The sequence below is a fragment of the Saccoglossus kowalevskii genome, chromosome 8 (genome assembly GCF_978046115.1).
Source record: "Saccoglossus kowalevskii chromosome 8, keSacKowa6.1, whole genome shotgun sequence".
Lineage (NCBI taxonomy): Eukaryota > Metazoa > Hemichordata > Enteropneusta > Harrimaniidae > Saccoglossus > Saccoglossus kowalevskii.
Window position 1 is genome coordinate 6011156 of NC_140648.1, and position 21369 is coordinate 6032524.

General features: G+C 33.5%; 1 protein-coding gene across 1 annotated transcript in view; it reads right to left on the reverse strand.

Moving 5' to 3' along the window:
• Positions 1-968: 968 nt before the first annotated feature.
• LOC102805237 (GPI inositol-deacylase-like) overlaps positions 969-21369 on the reverse strand; it is a 62446-nt gene continuing 42045 nt past the window's right edge. Inside the window, exons 12-22 of the mRNA XM_085502084.1 lie at positions 19926-20001; positions 19409-19546; positions 18275-18486; positions 17503-17596; positions 14618-14708; positions 9209-9406; positions 8571-8715; positions 5731-5781; positions 4797-4969; positions 3138-3242; positions 969-2668 (exon numbers count right to left, since the gene is read on the reverse strand). Coding sequence (XP_085358210.1) covers positions 2518-2668; positions 3138-3242; positions 4797-4969; positions 5731-5781; positions 8571-8715; positions 9209-9406; positions 14618-14708; positions 17503-17596; positions 18275-18486; positions 19409-19546; positions 19926-20001 — 1434 coding nt within the window. The 3' untranslated portion in view covers positions 969-2517. The remainder of the gene's footprint in view (positions 2669-3137; positions 3243-4796; positions 4970-5730; positions 5782-8570; positions 8716-9208; positions 9407-14617; positions 14709-17502; positions 17597-18274; positions 18487-19408; positions 19547-19925; positions 20002-21369) is intronic.

Consider the following 21369-nt stretch of genomic DNA (forward strand, 5'->3'; position numbering starts at 1 on the left):
CTGACCTGTTTACCCTTCACTTCCAGGGAAATTGTGCCCACCATCCTGGTCATTGTTAGTGCTGGCACCTCTTCAGCAAAACTCCTTATTTGTCAATTGGTTAGGGGTAGTACAGCAAGTTGCATGCTCTTTTCTTTTCTGATGAATTTTGCAGATAAATTCAGGTGGTTCTCAGTTTCCAATGTCCATTTGCCATGCTGGGGTAAATATACATTGCCAACCAGCTATGCCACACTATCCATATACATTAGGTAAGGAAAACACTTTCTAGTTACATCAAGCACAAGGTTCAGTGAGTTGTAAGATCTATACTTGCGGACAAATTATGCATAATGAAATTTTGAAAACATTATTAACTGTTGTATAATTCTTGTTTTCCACACAGCTTCTCAAAATGGAAAACTATTAGGTTTGAAGTATTTTGTATTACCTAAAAACTAGTGAAACTACTTTTCTGTGTCATGTCTCTCTGACCATCCCCACTCACCTGGCCAGCTTCTGATTTGATTCACTTCTCACTGCACCAGAGCACCACCTGCTGGCTGAGCACCCCTTGGATTTGTGGCCTAAACCATTGAGTTGTTGCAGCAGACTCATGAAGTGGACTAGCACTCTCTTGAAGGCCAACATTCCAGTATGTTTATGTGATGTCTCGCTACCTTAGCCTGCTTTTAACTTTTGTGGCATGTATTACCAGAACAAAGCCCACGAGCCAGGTCTGACCATGTTAGCATAGTAAGGACTTTTATCAGTTAACTATGAAACCAAGAAAGTGATTGTTTTGCTGACATGGTAATAACAGTTTTCAGGTCCTGACTTCATAAGAGCCAGTCGATATTTTTACCCTAAATCATAGGTATTTGTGACTTTCAAGGTGAAAGATTAACCAGGGTGCCAGTTAGATAAACTGTTAGTTATGTGACTAAAGTTAGTTACGATTAGTATGTTGGAAAATAGGAAACGTCACACTCATTCAGAATTTTATTTCATAGTAATACAGCATTTATACAAATTAATTTGAAAACAAGCGCAATCAAAAAATATTTAAGGACTGAAATGTAGAATTTGAAGACTACGCCTGGCTTACAATTTGTAATTCATAATTTTAATATAAACTACTTCTCTTAACAGTTCATCAATTCATTTATCTTGTACTATGCCTTTCATAAAATATCAATATAAACAAACTTACTGTATCAATATTTTGTTTTAAAACTGCTACTTTATTAAAGATTTGGATATATACCTTAGAGATTTAAGTATTTTTATCCAGTACAAATCATGGTTTTAGAAAATCATGTGACAAAATTCCATCAGAATCCATATTAAAATACATAGTATTCCACAGAAGCTCCTAATATTTTGTGACAATCTATACGTTGCCTAACAATATTTTCAGATATGACAAGATCTTCTCCCCATAGGATCATATGTTAAATGGCTCAAACATTGTCATTTTCATGTCCATATGTTTTTCTGAACAAAAATCATGTAAAGCTGAATGTCCGTTTAATACACATGAACGACCTTAAAACTTTTTCTTTATTAGTATGTGTTAGGAATAGTTGATTAGATTTGTTAATAGCGCTGGGACTTTTCACCATATTTAATTATTTTAAATTGACTTTAGTGATTTTAATCTTATTATTGATCAAATGTTAAATCAGTTTCCTAGAACTCTCATATTATAAATACAGTCAAGATTCATCACTGTTCCAAAATATACATTCAATATTCATCTGATGATCAAATAATTTAGTACTAGTCACCCATTCGTCAAAGTCCAAATAGTATAGTGAGCAGCTTATGTACAACTCAAAGTCATTCAATTTGGACAAAGGAAGTAACAAAAAATAAAATAGAAACAAACTATTAGTAATTTCTATCTGCTGCAGCATGAAAAAGTCATTAATTGTTCAGTAATTGTACTTCATTTGGATTCATAATAAATTATGATATATAACATTATTTAGAAAATGTGCATTACTTGTGCTGCATGTCATGTAATGACTGAAATAATATGCTCATGAATGCAAACGATTGAGCCAAACATTTTTCTCTGGCATTATATGTTTTTGTTAACAGTGTTATATCTCATAAAATTATTATTATACACAGGACAAGTTTAGTACCGGTAATCATGAGAATACTACAAAGTATGCACTCAGGCAGTAAAGGATCGCATTGACCTCTACTATGTGTCTGGCGATAAGATTACCATACTGCTATTGTTCATAATCCATATATTAGTGAGAATATTGAATGATATGGTAGTTATAAACACCACAGTAATCACAATGCCTCAAAGACATTGTTAACAGAAAATTATACATTGCATGATTACTGAGGCACTTTTCGTTAATTAATGATAATGTTGACTCAATTTCTAAACTTACAGTGACAATGAAAGTACATTCTGTAAATTGAGCTTGCAAAGAAATTACATAATTAATTTTACAATATTTACCTTGAAATTAACAAAAGTTGATTAAAATCTGTGATTTGTTAAAAACATAATTAAATGCTCGCATCTAGTGCTGTACCAAAAGCAACGATTCCGAGCACACCAGCAATAACTAGTGACACACGATAGAAAGACAACATACCAATAGAAGCTAATCCGATACAAGAGAAAAGCATCAATTTGGAAATCAGCGGTAGACGACTCCTGCAAGTAGTGAAACATATGTTAAATTTATATATTTTCAGACTTAATTCGGACTGCTAATAACTGTGTTACTAAAATTGACAAAAGAAGTTTGAATGCGTTAATGGACAGTAATTGTGTGATTTCATGATATATGAAACATAAGACAACCAAATTTGTGTTTAAAATTAGAATCAATGATGCTATAACACGCTATCGCTCTTATCAAAATAAAATACTGTAAAATACTTTATTTTCGCTATTTTCACTGAAGGAATGATTCAATTATAATAAAATCAAGCGAATATTCTTTTTTTCCTATAATTTACATTTAACTCGTCCAAAATCATTGAAAATAAAATCCATTCACAACACCCAAAAAGTCTTTTCAGCGAAAATTAATTCTAGCTAAAATAAAGTATTTCACAGTATTCTACACAACTATTTAATCTTGTACCTTTATACAGAAGTAGGTAAATAATTCACTCACCGATTAGCTGGTAGTTTATATCTCGGGTCTAGTAGAAACATCAGTGACACACATGCAGGTATAGAGGTCAATATAGAAGGATCATTAGCAAGATGCATAGTTAATCTGTTGATGAAAATATGGAATTATTCAATAGTTTTTATAGAGAATCTGGGTGCTCTCTGGATTTTTTGAAGTGTTAGTAATTGTGGTAATTGAACAAGCAGCCTCTCAGCTGAGATAGCCCCACTGTTAGCAATGCACGCTTCAATTAAAGAACAGAAGATTTCATTAGAAAATGAACGAATCTGAGAGAGATCTATCTGAGGTAATTACATGTATAACATCCAAGCAATCTGACTTGCGGTTTTTAACAAGAATTTGACAAAAATATTCACCAAAATTAAAGACATCACAAAATGAACAAATCTGAGTGATGTCTATCTGAGGTACCTACATGAATAATATCAAAGCAATCTGACTTGGGGTTTTCAACAAGAAGTCAAAAATATCACTTTTTACCAAAAATGACTAAAATATTCATCACAATTTGAGAATAGAAGATATCATTACAAAATGAACAAATCTGAGAGAGGTCTACCCAAGGTACATGTACACCAAGTATCAAAGCAATAAGACTAGTAGTTTTCAAGAAGAAGTCAAAAAAGTTGACACGGATGACAATGGTCAAATCACTCATATGATGAGCTCCACTCAACAAAGTCGACAGGGAAGATAAAAAAAAGAGGACAAAAAAATAAACCTTCCCCATATACATCATAATTAATTCATCTTGAGATATTTAGTGGATTTACTAAAGACAATACAATACAATATAAATTTTCGCTGGAATTAATTTTCGCTGAGAAGGCTTTTTGGGCGTTTTGTATAGAATTTATTTTCACTGATTTTTGATGTTTAATGTGAAATAGCGAAAATAAATTATTCTACAGTATTCTTTCATCAGAAATATTATATATTACTTGTCAAATATTGTCAGCAGAGCACAGGAGATCCTTCACCTTGGGAGGCATAAACATTGACATCTTGTATTTTTATTATCTTTCAGATCTAAATTTCTCTCAATATAAATATTATGTAACAAATCAAAAAATCAGGTGAACTTTCGTGATTGCCTCCAATCCGAACAAATGTTCTCCGCTTAGCAAAGCGGTTTGTACAAGTGAGAACAGTTAAAACATGTGTCACTAGACCTAGGCTCTCTCAGATATTGGTAAATTGAGACTTGTTTCCATGAATTACTAAAAATCTGAAGATGAACTACTGTGGAACACTTTATTTTCGCTGGAATTAATTTTCGCTGAAAAGGCTTTTTGGGCATTTTGTATGGAATTTATTTTCACTGATTTTTGATGAGTTTAATGTGAAATATAGGAAAAACAGTATATTCACTGGATTTTATTTTCACGGAATCATCCCTTCAGCGAAAATAGCAAAAATAAATTCCAAGCGAAAATAAAGTATTCTACAGTATTAAAATTTACATTAGTATGTTTATTTTTAATGTTTGCTATTTTTTGCTTTCCTTTCTTAATAATTTGACAACTAACACTTTACACAATTGCAGTACAAAATACCTAGGATGTTTCTATTTAAACCATGTATTGATTTTGCATGAAATGTATTAATAACTAAATTTATCAAAGTAACCCGACTCACTGCATGTTTTTGATCCAAAGTACAAGTGGTGTAAAATTGAGAGCCACTAACGCACACCATAATAGGAGTATTGTAAACTGATAATGGAAGGTATTCTCAGCATCTAACAGAGATTCTGAAATCTGTGAATCCTTGTCCTCTTCTTTCTTGCTTGATTCGTGTGATTGTTCAGGCTAGAATATTAAGCAGAACATATTTTAGATTATTTGTGGCATTCAACTTAATAAATAAAAAAGCCATTTTCACAAGGAATAGATACTGTTTTGATTGCTGGACTGTGATGTACCAGCTACTGTAACTGAATATACCGTAGTAGTGCATCTCTCAATTAGAAAGTAGGTTAGGATATGCAAAACCGTATGCAATTGTGTTTCCACAAGAACTGTATAAATACACACCAATTTTCTTAATAATAAGTACAGGGGGGATTACATTTTTTGTTATGATTCTGTACACTATACATGCATCTCCTGTCAGGGATAAGGGGGGGGGGGGTAATAGGAGTGACAAATTTATCAAAAAGCATTGTCATACAAAATCAATGATAAATAGCTCAAAATCATCATTTTTATGGATGTTACATGGACATTTTTTATTGCGTTTTTAGATGAACATTGTGTAATTATAGGAAATTAAATTAATTAAATGTCGCCTGAGGGAGTTTAAGGGTGTTAACAGTCCTCAGGCCTGCAGCATTTCTTGCAAACGCCTTCGGCATTTGCTGATGATATAGTATACTATCTAATTATGCCTGAGGACTGTTGACAGTCTAATATTTCACTAACTGACTGAGAGCATAAATTAATTATAAATGATTGGAATTATAATTGGATTAATAAATGAATGGATCTTAAATCAATATGAATCATGAATGATCAAAAGAACAAACAAATAAACAGACTGACTGAACTCCAAGAAACTACAGCTAACTCACCAAATTCAGACAAAGCCTTGTCCTTTCTACAACTGCATAGTGTCTAGCAACCTATAAGAAAATGTTATTTTATTTTGATACTGGTTATTGCTCAAACATTGTTGTATGAAACACAAGCAGATATTGGCAGCTGTACACAAGTAATGAAAGAATAAAACAGTTAAAGGGGAACTAAATAGAGCCTATTTTGGTGTTTGTATTTATCAAGTTATGTATATTGATTATAAATTTGAAAAAAAAATGATTATCTTCAGAGTTATGATGATTTAAATATGAGAAACCATAAACATGCGAAGGACTTCCGTTTGCACCATCTTGCCATAAAAAAACGCCCTCATGAGGAATAACAGAAAAGGCAACAAAGCATGATGACGAAATCTGATCTGATGACGAATCTAGTATCTGATTAAATATAAGCAACTTAGGGAGCCATAGTTGGCTGGACAGGTGAATTGACTTCTAGTCTAGGTTGTTTCGACTTTTACATTAATGTTATTTACAAGCGTATCAACATACAAACATTATGGATGTGCATTTGATCGAGACAGGCATTTTGTTTTGTTTTTTTGTCTAACTGTCTAATAAATGCTGTTTCCAGTACTGCACTGTGCGGCGTGCAAATTATTCAAAGTATGGATGCTGGAGTATGCAATCTTGAGTTCGTAGGGTGGTGGTGGAAACATTTTTCGTCCATGTATTCACAGGGCTGCACTGGCAAGTCATGGGACAAGTGTCACAGGAATACCAAGCAGATTGTTCACAGACTTCCGTGTAATTTGAAATAAAACTTTCATCCGAACAAGGGGCATCGTCGACGATATACTCTCATCACTCACACTGGACTGATCTGAATCTTCACAGTATACCGTACTTCCCTGATCATAAGCCAGGAGGCATGAACACGTAAGGGAAAAGTAAGGGATGAGCTTGTACTCGAGGACCAACTCAGAAAAAATGATTTTGTTTTGGGGTTAAACACTGTAACCATCTTGCAAACAACAAAATATTATCCAAAAAAATTATTCGTTCACCACGCCGGGCTTGGGAAAATAATACTTATTTTTGAAAAAAAAAATGCGTCATTAATTTGAACGACACTTACAATGAAGAAACATGTTCATAAAAAACACACACATTTTATTACAATACGATTTACATACCGTCTGAATTTAAGGTGAAATAATAGGTCGGGTCTGTGAGGAAACAGTGAACGAAGGCATTTATCATTATCATCCTTTTGGTATGTTTTCGATCGTACGCACGATTTGACCTGGAACAACTTCCTTTGACATAACAGGTCATGTCTTTCATTAACCAATCAAAATGATGTGTCGTAATGATGAAATTTTCCGATTATTGACGATGATTTTTTAACACAAAGCGGAAGTGAATTACCGCAATGTTAAAATGCGATCTGTAGCACTGATTGCAACGAAAAAAACGATGGTTTTTTTTTCTAAAATCTGGCGATTTTCAATTTCCGAAATATAAATTTAAACACCCTTCTCGGTCGCCAACATGTCTCATCGTTCAAACCCTAGGCCTTTCATGGTAGTCTCAAACTAAACCATGCCCAATAACCAGGTACACGACTTAACGATCACATTTTTGGCTTTTCGAAAGCTACAACTAAAAGAATTATGGATTACTCCAGAATTGCAACATCGGGGTTCATCCTGAGTAAATGACAGAATAGAACTGATGCGAACCACGTTGTGTACATTCGCCATGCACTCTGAATTTAATGCAAGTTTTCTCATAAAACAAAAAGCATTAATCAAACTACCATGCCAATCACGATTATTATGAAATGACACACCCTTTACACGCATATTTTAAAGAATATCGTCGACGCCCAGTAAAAACACTCTGGGCTTATAATCGTGAATGCTCTCAACTCAATAAATACCAAGTAAAAACATAGGAATGGGCTTCATACTCGGGAGGGGCTTACGATCGGGGAAGTACGGCACTTTAACGTAATTGGGCTTTCACTCTCAGAATACTGTGGTTCAAACGCATAAGGCTCTAACCTATAAAGTTATAAAAAGCACATTGTGCATATAAAAGTTGAGTTTATACTAGTAGTACACAATGCTTGGCAGCGAGAACGGCTATGTACAATGGCGTATACGAATGCAATCAGATACTAAAACGTCATAGCTTTGAAAAGTACCCGGATTTTAAATATGTTCGTTCGTTATTTATTCCCCTTCATGAATGGCCTCCATGGTGTTTAATTGCCATCACTTCAAATGCCTATCCAAGCTACAGTTATAATTAAAACAAAATTAAACCACTGCAATATTATTTTGAATATAGTTTAGAATATACACAACTATAAATTAAGGCCGCATTTAGGTTCGCTTTAAAGTGTATATATACATATTCTTATTTGAAGTGGTTCCAATGTGACATAATTACATTGTTACTGACTTAAAGCGCAGTAGTCGTCGCACTGCACATGTGCGACATTTGTGTTGATAAACATTGATTTTTCCACAATCCAATGTGCTCTTCAAATGGAAATCAGAAGTATGAGGTTTGGCCTTGGCGCGACTTGCACTGATTGCCGCCGGTGACTCCTTTGATAGCTTCCAATAACATGAAAATTACTCAATTAAAGCTTGGAAACATCTAAGTTCGTACTCGTTGATTTGTGCAACTGTCAAAGTCGCCATCTTTGTTTCTATGAGACCCATATATCTCGCACATGTGCAGCGCGTCGACTACCGCGCTTTAAATATAAAACAAAATATGATTATTTTTGTTTATATTAAAATCAAATGTATTGACACATTTAACTTAGATTGAAAGATCAACTGTAATATTTTACTCACCTTAAAAAAATAAATTATTAATCCTAGTACCAAACCCACTGTTCCACATAAACGCATTGACAGTGATAAAAGAACACCCACGAATAAATATAACAACCATGGTGAACCGGTAGACACAGTGTTCTTTTTAATCTCAATCTTACGTCTGAGAGGAAAGAATAAAATTCAGACAACATTTGAGGTGACAAGAAAAGTGAAATTCAGTCAACAATTGAGGTGACAAGAAGAGTGAAATTCAGTCATCATTTGAGGTGACAAGAAGAGTGAAATTCAGTCAACACTTGAGGTGACAAGAAGAGTGAAAATCAGTCAACACTTGAGGTGACAAAAGAAGTGAAATTCAGTCAACATTTCAGGTGCTGAGTTATCTGTTTGCTCTCCTACTGTTTTTTATAGCATTTTTCGATGAACACCCATTATTTTATATGAAAATTGTATTATCAATAATATCAAAATGTTCATGTATTAATTATTTTGTATTATGTAATACTATATATCCTAGCTATGAAAGTATGTGGTTAGACAGATTGTGATCTACCCATGGCTGCATACACTCATGCTTGCTAATATTGTGTGAATATCAGGCACTACAAATGTTGAAACCAATTCAAGAGAGAGAGATACTAGTATCTACTTACGCAAGTGTGATCATGATGATTTTCCCGGCAGTTTTGACCAATATTGTAATTATATGTGCCACCAGCCATATTACTGCATAGGCAAATATGAACATAACTAATCCTACAGCTCCAAAACCAAAATAATTGTCTTCCATAACCAACACATCCAGCTTTGGTATCCGTAGTGATTGCCATACTTGGTCTACAGCATCAATCCTAAAACAAAGGACACCGAATATAATGCCAATAAAAGGAAAATGTGTTCAGTCAATTTGGTTTCAATGATGAACACACACTAGCAGCTTGTCATTAAATTTGTGAATTTTTTATTTATCATGTCTACAATTCTGCCAAAAAACCTAAAAAAGAAGCTGTGACCTATATGTTTTTAACTCACGTTTGCCAGTGTTCCCTTCTAAGCCTTATTTTTGCAATATTTTCTCAGTCAGGTGACAAGGGTTCTGACAGAACTCTAAGAAATATTCCATGTAATTTCCTGCATTTTATATTCAACATTTCTCACTGATAAATTTGCTTAAGGTAAACACTGGGCTTAATACATATTTTTAAATTTTTTTCAAAATTGACTACCAGATTCGGCTGATACCCCGCCCTGGGCGATCTTATGGAGGATTCGATTTTTTTTAGAAAAATGTGGACCAAAAGATCGCCCGGGCAGATATTACGAGGCCCATCTTGTCTGGAAAAATAACCCTGCGTTGATAAAAATGGTCTAGAAAAAATAATGTTTCGCTTTGACCGAATATAATCATGCAAAGTATAAATTCAAAGTGTTTTAATACATTGATGAGAGGTCGCATTTTACGTGAACAAGAACATGCACTAAGATGTCAAAGTCTAAACGGGGTGCATCATGGAAATGACACAACACACGCTGCGACAACTGAGTGATCAGCGACATCATTTTGGGACGCAATTGAACTTCAAGTACTTTGCGAAACTTGCTGCGCGGTGATGCTGGCATCAAGTGTGTGTTGACCGAAGTTTGACCCCAAGTCGCGCGCTGAACTGGTGCGTTACCTTAGCAACCTTTTACTTTTGTGGTCCGAGCGTCAATCTAGTAAAATTATTATATCCGACGGTACTGTAATTATGCAACTCTGTACTGGCTTTGAATATATCAAAGTCGTTTACTTAGTGCACTGCTTTTCTAATTATGCAAATTTGTTTACAATATTGTACCAGCTCTGAATATTTCAACTTTGTAATGTACTTTCATGTTAATTATGCAAACTCAAGTTTACTATTGTTAGGATGCTGACCCGGGGTATTGGGTCTGTGAATATTTCAATATTACCGAATTGATAATGCGTTGCATTAGTAATAATTAGACAAACATAAACGTGGGCGCATTTAAATCATTAATCAAAGAAAGCTTAGAAAGAACTCCCATGTGCTGAGAGTATTGGAGACACATTAAATATAATTCGAAATTACTTAGCTGAAAACTAATTATGCAAATCAGAAAATTAATATGACCAGATTTGAGTGTAAAACTAATGAGGTCTGCGCAATGTAACAGAAAATCTATGTCTCCAAGTTTAATTGAAATGTGATTAGAACCAAAAAATTATGAATTATTATGCTTATTAGGGAATTAATATGAACAGATTTTTACCCCAAACTAATTAGGTTTGTACATTGTCCTAGAGCATCTTTGTACTAAGTTTCATTGAAATGGAATAATTAGCACCGTGAAAACTCCAAAATTTCGACCCCTCTAAAAATTTGACCGCCTATTTATTTGCCGGGTTTCGGTGTTTTATTTATCTCCAAATTTTCGACTCCACTAAAAATTGCCGACTCATTCTTATTCGAAAATTGCGACCAGTTTTAGTTTTCCCCCAAACGAAAAAAAAACCGATGTGAGCGTTCAAACGGGACCTTCCTCAAAGGCATGAATCCGGGTTTCTGATTGACTGAGATTTTTATTTTATTGGTAACGAAAATATATTCTAAATAAACGAAGTTTCAAATAAAAACGAACACAAAAATCTCGGCATGCTGCGTTTCTGAATTGTTGATTATTACTGTACTCAGTAGTGATTATAATAATGTACACAAAATAAATTTGTTGAATGGTTATGAAATACAAATAAAAGTCAACTTAGTTTCATCGTAAGCGAATGATTCCGGTCTCGTATAAACGTTTGATGCTGTAGGATATCCGCCATGTTCTCTTAGGTCAAATAGGTCAAATCGCTAATTAACCAATCAAAAAGCTGGATGATGCGAAAAAGGCATGATTTTTTTTAAATAAAAAAATTAGTTGTTTTTAAAAAATAAACTGGTTATCTGAAGAATAATTTAACATTGTTCACAGTGATAACAGCTCATTCTCGAAAGGAAGCTTACCCGCTCACGCTAGTCACGATAAAAATCATACACGTGTACTCTTGAATAGACAGACGTCAATGACTACGGTAAAACTTAGACTCTATTTTAGCCGGCAGGATTGATTGAAATGTCCGAAAAATGACGCCAAAATACACCTTAAAAGTCCCATTTTATTTTCTTAAATCCCATTATATTTTTTAATCCAAGGGCGAATTTACGGCAGAATTTGGTCCCTCAAATCACCGGTACGGTGCTCAAATAAGGGACACGTGAGCTTTGATTCTAACCGGATACATTGCACTGGGTCGGGGAGATCGTTTGCTAAACTTCCATGTATCTTTTGTCCAATGGGTACCTGTACTTCGAACATTCGCAAGTTTTCCTAGGTAGTGCGAGACAGCTTTGTCTTTTGACCTATTAGTTTTGTGCTGACCTCTTCTCCGCGTCTTGATGTTTTGTTTTGCTTGTCATATATACTCACTGATTGATGACTTTGTTTAGATTTTAAGTTACAACTCGGCCACGACCTTTGCTTTTACCGTGAAACATGAGGAAGTTTACGTCAATTGACGGACATTGCATTTTTTAAAAACTAATGAAGCACACTGTCTATCATCCCCATTTTTTTTTGCTGATTTCTATTCTGAAAAATTCGACCGTCCGAAAATGCACCTTAATTTTGACTCTAAAAACACGTCACATTTCTAACACAAATTATTTAAAACCGGTCGAAATTTTGGAGTTTTTACGGTACTTTAGATATCAGTGTGAAAGATTAAAATTGGTTAATTATGCAAATTAGGTAATTAATATGTACAGATTTTAACCCACAATTATTCAGGTCTGTCTATTGTCCTACAGCATCCATGTACATTCATTGATATGTGATGTATAGTACCTGAGATATCAGTGTGAAAGTTGGTTAATTATGCAAATTAGGTGATTAATATGCACAAATATTTACCGGAAACTAATTGGGTCTGCATAATTCTAGATTCATTGAAATATGATGATTAGTACTTTAGATATCAGTAGAAAAGCTGAAAATTAATTATGCAAATTAGGTAATTAATATGCACAATTATTTACCCTAAAACTAATCAGGTCTCTGCATAGTCCTAAAGGATCTATGTACCAAGTTTCATTGAAATGCGATGATTAGTACTTGAGATACCCGTGGAAAAGCTGAAAATTAACTAATTATGCAAATTAGGTGATTAATATGCACAAATATTTATCGAAAACAATCTCTGCATAGTCCTTGAGTATGTAAGTACCAAGTTTCATTGAAATGTAATGCTAACTACTTATATCAAATGCTGAAAATTAATTAATTATGCAAATTAGGTAATTAATATGTACTGATATTACCATAAAAACTATCAGGTCTGTGCAGTGTCGTATGACATCTATGTACCAAGTTTCATTGAAATGTGATGATTAGTACTTGAGATATCAGTGGAAAAACCGAAAATTGACTAATCATTATGCAAATTAGGTAATTAGTATCCACGGATTATTACCAAAAACTAATCAAAACCTAGCATTAGTTCAGAGCATCTATGTACCAAGTTTCATCAAAATCCAATGAGTGGTTGTTTAGATATCAGTGGAACAGTCATGGAACCACTAAAAAATAGCTAATTATCATGCAAATTAGGTAATTAATATGCACGGATTTTTACCAAAAATTAATCAAATCTGCGCATATGTTCAGAGCATCTATGTACCAAGTTTCATCAAAATCCAATGAGTGGTTCTTTAGATATCAGTGGAACAGTCATAGAACAGCTAAAAATTAGCTAATTATCATGCAAATTAGGTAATTAACGAGCATGGATTTTTACCAAAACCTAATCAAATCTGCGCATTGGCCCAGAGCATCTATGCACCAAGTTTCATCAAAAACCGATGTATGGTTCTTGAGATAGCAGTGGAACAGTCGGACACACATACACACATACACACACACATACACACATACACACATACACACATACACACATACACACATACAGACACACTAACTGCAAAGACTCCCATTTTGTGCTTCGCACATGGGAGTCAAAAATGATAGTAGTCAGATATCTATGGAAAGTCGAGAAAATATTTTAAATACTTGTGATTCATTGATGTTCCAATGGTGATTTTTTAATTCGAAATGAAGTGAACATGTAATATAAACCATACCATGCGTCAAGTTAAATTTTACTATAATATAATAAACTCTGGACAGCGCACTTCGATCGCAATATTCATGTACATTTTGACTGAACTCTAATGACCACGCGTTTGAATTACGTGCGGCATTGGGTGGGCAATGACCTGCAGAGTTCACGCACTGATATTTAAATTCGGGCCATCCAGCTTGACGCAAATTTATATAGTTACTTGTCATGTGTTCAAAAATCTTTCAACTCTAACAAATACGTCAGTACAAGATTATGTGTACAAGGTTAGCTTTATAGAACGTACATGACTGCTTAACTCTGTGTTTTTTAATAATCATGTCGCTTGTGAAATGCAGACATTTTAGTTCGCCCATTTCTTGTTTACCAACTAATTTATACAGACAAAGATTAAACATTACTGATAACAACCAAGAGGTTCGAAACAGGAAGGCTTGGATATTTTAAACTTCGTAAATAACATTTTTTTCAAGCGTGGACTTTATTCGAGTGTAATAAACGTAAGTGAAATGTATTTTAATGAGTCATAATACGCAACAACAATTCGTATACAGCATTGGTTTTATTGAAGTTTTAATGCTTTTCGACTTCACAGTAAATTATTTTAGCGTCTTATTTGAAATAGCGTGCTCGATACAAAATGATGGACGGGAAAATTGAGGTCTGTAAAAATGTTTGTTGGTTCAGTCAGGCAATGTGTGGACCAAAACATCGCCCACTATTTGAATCATCGCCCAAGGGCGGGGTTTAGGATGGGCAGGGTGTCAGCCGAATCTGGTATTTCTAAATAATCATGCATGAAATAATATCAGGCAATGGGTCAGTATGACTTTCAATGCAGTTTCCATTACAAAAAGATTGAATTGTTGATTGTACTTACCCAACTAATAACTTAAGAACAACGACGAATGGCACAACTTTGAATGGTTTGTTGTAGTCAGATTGAACATATGTAAATGACTGGCAAATTTCTGAAACCCAAGACAATACAAGTTATAAAATTTACCCAAATTTTGTCTGTTGGCTCCAAAATTTGGGTTCCTTTCCAGAAAAAGTGCAGAATAATTTGGGTGAGAAAGTCTGGTGGTGAAAAGGTTATTGTTTCCCACTAAACATTAAAATGGGACAAGATGAAGGATTATCAGTGTTGCTATGTTGTGTAAAGTAAACAATGGCACAGATGTATGCCTGCCTACCAGGATATGTGAGGAGAACACTTAGTAGGTCAATATATTAACCACCCAAACACTGATAAATATCTGGATTTGTGAGTAGAACACTTAGTAGGTCAATATATTAACCACCCAAACACTGATAAATATCAGGATTTGTGAGTAGAACACTTAGTATGTCAATATATTAACCACCCAAACACTGATAAATATCGGGATTTGTGAGTAGAACACTTAGTATGTCAATATATTAACCACCCAAACACTGATAAATATCAGGATTTGTAAGTAGAACACTTAGTATGTCAATATATTAACCACCCTAACACTGATAAATATCAAGATTTGAAAGTAGAACACTTAGTATGTCAATATATTAACCACCCAAACACTGATAAATATCAGGATTTGTGAGTAGAACACTTAGTAGGTCAATATATTAACCACCCAAACACTGATAAATATCAGGATTTGTGAGTAGAACACTTAGTATGTCAATATATTAACCACCCAAACACTGATAAATATCAGGATTTGTGAGTAGAACACTTAGTATGTCAATATATTAACCACCCAAACACTGATAAATATCTGGATTTGTGAGTAGAACACTTAGTAGGTCAATATATTAACCACCCAAACACTAATAAATATCAGGATTTGTGAGTAGAACACTTAGTATGTCAATATATTAACCACCCAAACACTGATAAATATCAGGATTTGTAAGTAGAACACTTAGTATGTCAATATATTAACCACCCAAACACTGATAAATATCAGGATTTGTGAGTAGAACACTTAGTATGTCAATATATTAACCACCCAAACACTGATAAATATCAGGATTTGTAAGTAGAACACTTAGTATGTCAATATATTAACCACCCAAACACTGATAAATATCAGGATTTGTGAGTAGAACACTTAGTATGTCAATATATTAACCACCCAAACACTGATAAATATCAGGATTTGTGAGTAGAACACTTAGTATGTCAATATATTAACCACCCAAACACTGATAAATATCTGGATTTGTGAGTAGAACACTTAGTATGTCAATATATTAACCACCCAAACACTGATAAATATCAGGATATGTGAGTAGAACACTTAGTATGTCAATATATTAACCACCCAAACACTGATAAATATCAGGATTTGTAAGTAGAACACTTAGTATGTCAATATATTAACCACCCAAACACTGATAAATATCAGGATTTGTGAGTAGAACACTTAGTATGTCAATATATTAACCACCCAAACACTGATAAATATCAGGATTTGTAAGTAGAACACTTAGTATGTCAATATATTAACCACCCAAACACTGATAAATATCAGGATTTGTGAGTAGAACACGTAGTATGTCAATATATTAACCACCCAAACACTGATAAATATCTGGATTTGTGAGTAGAACACTTAGTATGTCAATATATTAACCACCCAAACACTGATAAATATCAGGATTTGTGAGTAGAACACTTAGTATGTCAATATATTAACCACCCAAACACTGATAAATATCAGGATTTGTGAGTAGAACACTTAGTATGTCAATATATTAACCACCCAAACACTGATAAATATCAGGATTTGTGAGTAGAACACTTAGTATGTCAATATATTAACCACCCAAATACTGATAAATATCAGGATTTGTAAGTAGAACACTTAGTATGTCAATATATTAACCACCCAAACACTGATAAATATCTGGATTTGTGAGTAGAACACGTAGTATGTCAATATATTAACCACCCAAACACTGATAAATATCTGGATTTGTGAGTAGAACACGTAGTATGTCAATATATTAACCACCCAAACACTGATAAATTTTATATCTGTAATGTGCAATACAGATGCTAGTGTGATGATATTCAAAGACAAAATTAGTATGTAATTTTAAATTTGAACTGTCTACATATGTACATTTATTTATAGTTTGTATATTCCAATTTTAATATTTTTTGTTTGTTTATGGCCTGGAGGCCTTGTAATACAAATAAATTAAAATCTAATCAAACATAATAAATCTGATAGTCACTATTATTTGCATACATCAAAGCAATATTGTATTCAATAGTCTGTTTTGATTGCATTGATTTACTGACAATATGGACTGAATGAGAAAATACCACAAAGTATGGAAGAAGACAGTACACAGGGAGTATAATAAGTAAACAAGATTAATGTGACTGTGTACTGTCTGAGTGTATACTTTGTGGTATCCTCGTAAAAACTCCATCATTATAAATCTTTCCAATCCAACTAGTTGGCGTATAAAGCCCAGAATTGTGCAAAGTGGTGAAATGCTGAAACTGTCTTGATGTGTTTTCAAACACGTTCACCATCTTGGAGATTTACTGCTCTATTAGAAATGCATCTCTAAAAGATGCATTAGTAAATGGCATACTGCCATGTCATATTTCTAAAGACCCTGTAATTTGTAACATTTTATTTGTGTTTCTGTAAGTACGTCCAGGTAATATATAAATGTTTTGATATACTAAACAAAAGTGAAATCAATATTTTATGAAATAAAAATATGTTGAAATTTAATTTCCTTCAATATACTCACCATTGGTGCTCAATAACTGTAGTTGTCTTGAGAAAGCCAATATGATATTATTGACGATGAATGAAGGCAACAATGCAGCATAGAACCGTATCACCTGAAAATAGATTCAGAATAATTATCACTACCAGTATGTCAGATACTAAAATATGATGCTGTAATGCTGGAATCAAAACCTATCACTGTGTCAGATACTAAAATATGATGCTGTAATGCTGGAATCAAAACTTATCTGTGTCAGCAACAAAAAATGTCAGGCTGTAATGCTGGAATCAAAACTTGCTTTTCATCAGGGATGCACATGCCCACCACACTTGAACTTCTTGCACCCTCTATTGTTAGTAATGGTATTGTTTTGTTTGTTCATTGTTTATATACCCCGCAGGATGGCTGCTGTAAAGTTTATAGAAGCTCATCAAAGGATATCATGCTTCATTTCCTATAGAATCAAAACATTATAGTTATTTCTCTGTATGAGACCGACAGACAGAAAAACTTAAGGTACCCAAGATGGCCACTTGAGTATAATGCTGTAGAGCCATTGTTATAATAATGCTCCAGTATCTTATATTTTATTTACATTCAGAAATTTATTTGAAAAAAATCAAGGATTTGAAAAAGTGCCTTTAAATTTTCTGTATTTTTGCTGGTCATTCCTAATCACCTCAATCTGGTTAAAATAGTTTGTTTAGGCTTTTGTGTTTTTTCTTTACTGAATTGATCTGTAACATAGATGATCCATGATGGCTGACTGACTATGAAAAATGTCACATACCTGGCCCATGCAGTCAGAGAAGCTAGATTTCATCTCTACTTTATACTGACATTTAGGATTGAGATACATGTGAACTTGAACTAGTCTCTCATCATTTGCTGGTCTGTTCATTTGTAGTCGTAGCAACAATTTGTTAGCCTCTGTTGCCTTGGAAACAGAGTAGACATCTTCTCTGTACCAGGGTACAAACATACGCATTGTAACATTGGCATCTGAAGAAAAATAGGATTGAGTTTGATCATTTTAGATTTATATGTATACCAACCTCTTCTGTAAAAAGAAAATTAACGCATATTATATGTGAATATGAGCAAATAGACATTACTCAACACGCGGTCACCTGATTGCTACATGTAAGTAAATAAATTATTCATGGAAGATTAAAATGAATACTGTGTTACAAAATTGAAATTGCAAATTTTATTCTTGAGAATTGTAAAATAAGAAAACAAGAGACATAAACATTATAACAATTTTACATATAACCTTTTTTTTAAATGTCTAAGTTTGTGTTTTTTCACCAGAATATGTTCGTTTTTACATCCAGGGAGCCAAATCTTTTTGTCAATTTATCAAAAATCGCCGATTAGCTATTATTCATATATAACACATCTACAATCTCTGGAAAAAGTGTTGCAACCTGCAGATTAATACTCATTTTATAGAGATGCTGAATTGTTATGCAGAAAAATGACAATGTCCATATTTCAGAAACCATGCCCACTTTTGCAAAACCATGTCCAATTTATAGCTTGATACTCAATTACCATTTAACCAAGTTACAGGCAACTGACATTTCTTATTTTCTTCAATGTTCAAATTTAGTAACTCAAACTTTAACTAACAGTTCATCGAACAGCGAGTTACAGACAACTGAATTGTTATTGTTGTTTAAGTTTAAATTCTACAAGTATGCCCAGCCCAACAAACAAGTTTACCACATGATAAATATGATTTACAGTATTTGAATGCTTAAACAATGAATCCAGGTTGTCCATTTCAACGTTCAGAGACACTAATTATCTCAGTTAAAAAATGTAAAAACCATTCTTACATTCTACTCTTGGCCAGCCATACTTTGGTTCAAGGACATTCTGAAATTAGTTCATCTTATTCCTGGCTCACCATACTTACTTGGTTCAATGTCGTCTTGACATTTTATTGGAGTTAACATGACATTATGTGCTTGGTGTACCAAATTAAATCCCTGTAACTCCATGTTAACAAATGTCTGCCCTGGCTGTGTTTCCTCAATTACAGTGTGAGTTTGGGCTGTGAAGTAAAATCATGATTCATGGGTTACCGTACATTCTCCACAAACAACCTGGCTGAATACTTTTAAATTCACTTAGTTTTAGTTGATAAAATACAAATCATTGTCATTAAAGGACCCGAGAAGATAATATGGCATACCCTTCAAATAGAAGGCTTTCTATATTTCGTTTTTTATTTTGCATATGAACACGTATAACAATAACAAATAGCTTCACAAAGTATTCATAAATCCTTAATACTTTACTCAAAGTTTGATCAACCTCAAGTTAAAACATTAGTGCAGCATACCCCTCTCAAAAACATTACACCTGAGTAATCCACCTACATATAATCCACCTACATATAATCCACCTACATATAAACAGATTTGTCTCACCTGACAAGAACACGTTAGGACTCGTAAATTGTATACGTCTTTCAGTACTGTTGTAGAACTCCACCTTAATATCAGTCTGTTGAAAACAATGTCATTACATATTGTATATTAGTACAAAAGTTAAATTAGCTGGATTTTGTTTTCACTTATTCCTCTGAAGTGCTAAATTAAAACAAAGTAAATATTTCTATTTTAGAAATTAATTCACATGTATTAATGACAAATATAAGTTAAGGAATTAGAAGAATTAGAATTTTAGCATCAGCTTTTCCAAACAAATATAATAAATTCAGATACTTCCATCAGGTTTGCTAAAAGCATAGACAATATATGCGACATATGTCACAAGTACATTAGTCCACAGTCTACTGGTAAATGAAATGAGTCTTTTGTTATAGACAGGAAAAACATTCCATATTTGATGGCAGATGGGTAAAGAGAATAGTTCATTTATTTCAATACCACAACTCAATTTGATTAATACTCAAAACATGTGATATTTCTTTACAATGTGATTCTGAACCCGGATATTTTATGACAGCTCTCAATTACAATAACTGTTAACATTCAAACTTTCAATTTGATACATTAAGGCAAATCCTCTACTCTCAGAATCAAGTGAAATGTTCATGCTATTTTGAAAATATTTTGTTTCAGGTATACAATTCAAGGGTTTCCATTTTAAACACATTGACTGCAACAGAAATGTAATGATACATGTATAAGGTAACATTTGTGGGGCTGTCTATGTGATAATAGGTAAACTGTCATTTGTTAAGCTCCACAAGATCTAGTTAAAACTTTTCACCACCAGACTTTCTCGCCCAAATTTGTCTGCACTTTTTTCTTAGTTTTGGAGCCAACAGACAATCAAAGAAAGCTTAGAAAGAACTCCCATGTGCTGAGAGTATTGGAGACACATTAAATATAATTCGAAATTACTTAGCTGAAAACTAATTATGCAAATCAGAAAATTAATATGACCAGATTTGAGTGTAAAACTAATGAGGTCTGCGCAATGTAACAGAAAATCTATGTCTCCAAGTTTAATTGAAATGTGATTAGAACCAAAAAATTATGAATTATTATGCTTATTAGGGAATTAATATGAACAGATTTTTACCCCAAACTAATTAGGTTTGTACATTGTCCTAGAGCATCTTTGTACTAAGTTTCATTGAAATGGAATAATTAGCACCGTGAAAACTCCAAAATTTCGACCCCTCTAAAAATTTGACCGCCTATTTATTTGCCGGGTTTCGGTGTTTTATTTACCTCCAAATTTTCGACTCCACTAAAAATTGCCGACTCATTCTTATTCGAAAATTGCGACCAGTTTTAGTTTTCCCCCAAACGAAAAAAAAAACGATGTGAGCGTTCAAACGGGACCTTCCTCAAAGGCATGAATCCGGGTTTCTGATTGACTGAGAGATTTTTATTTTAT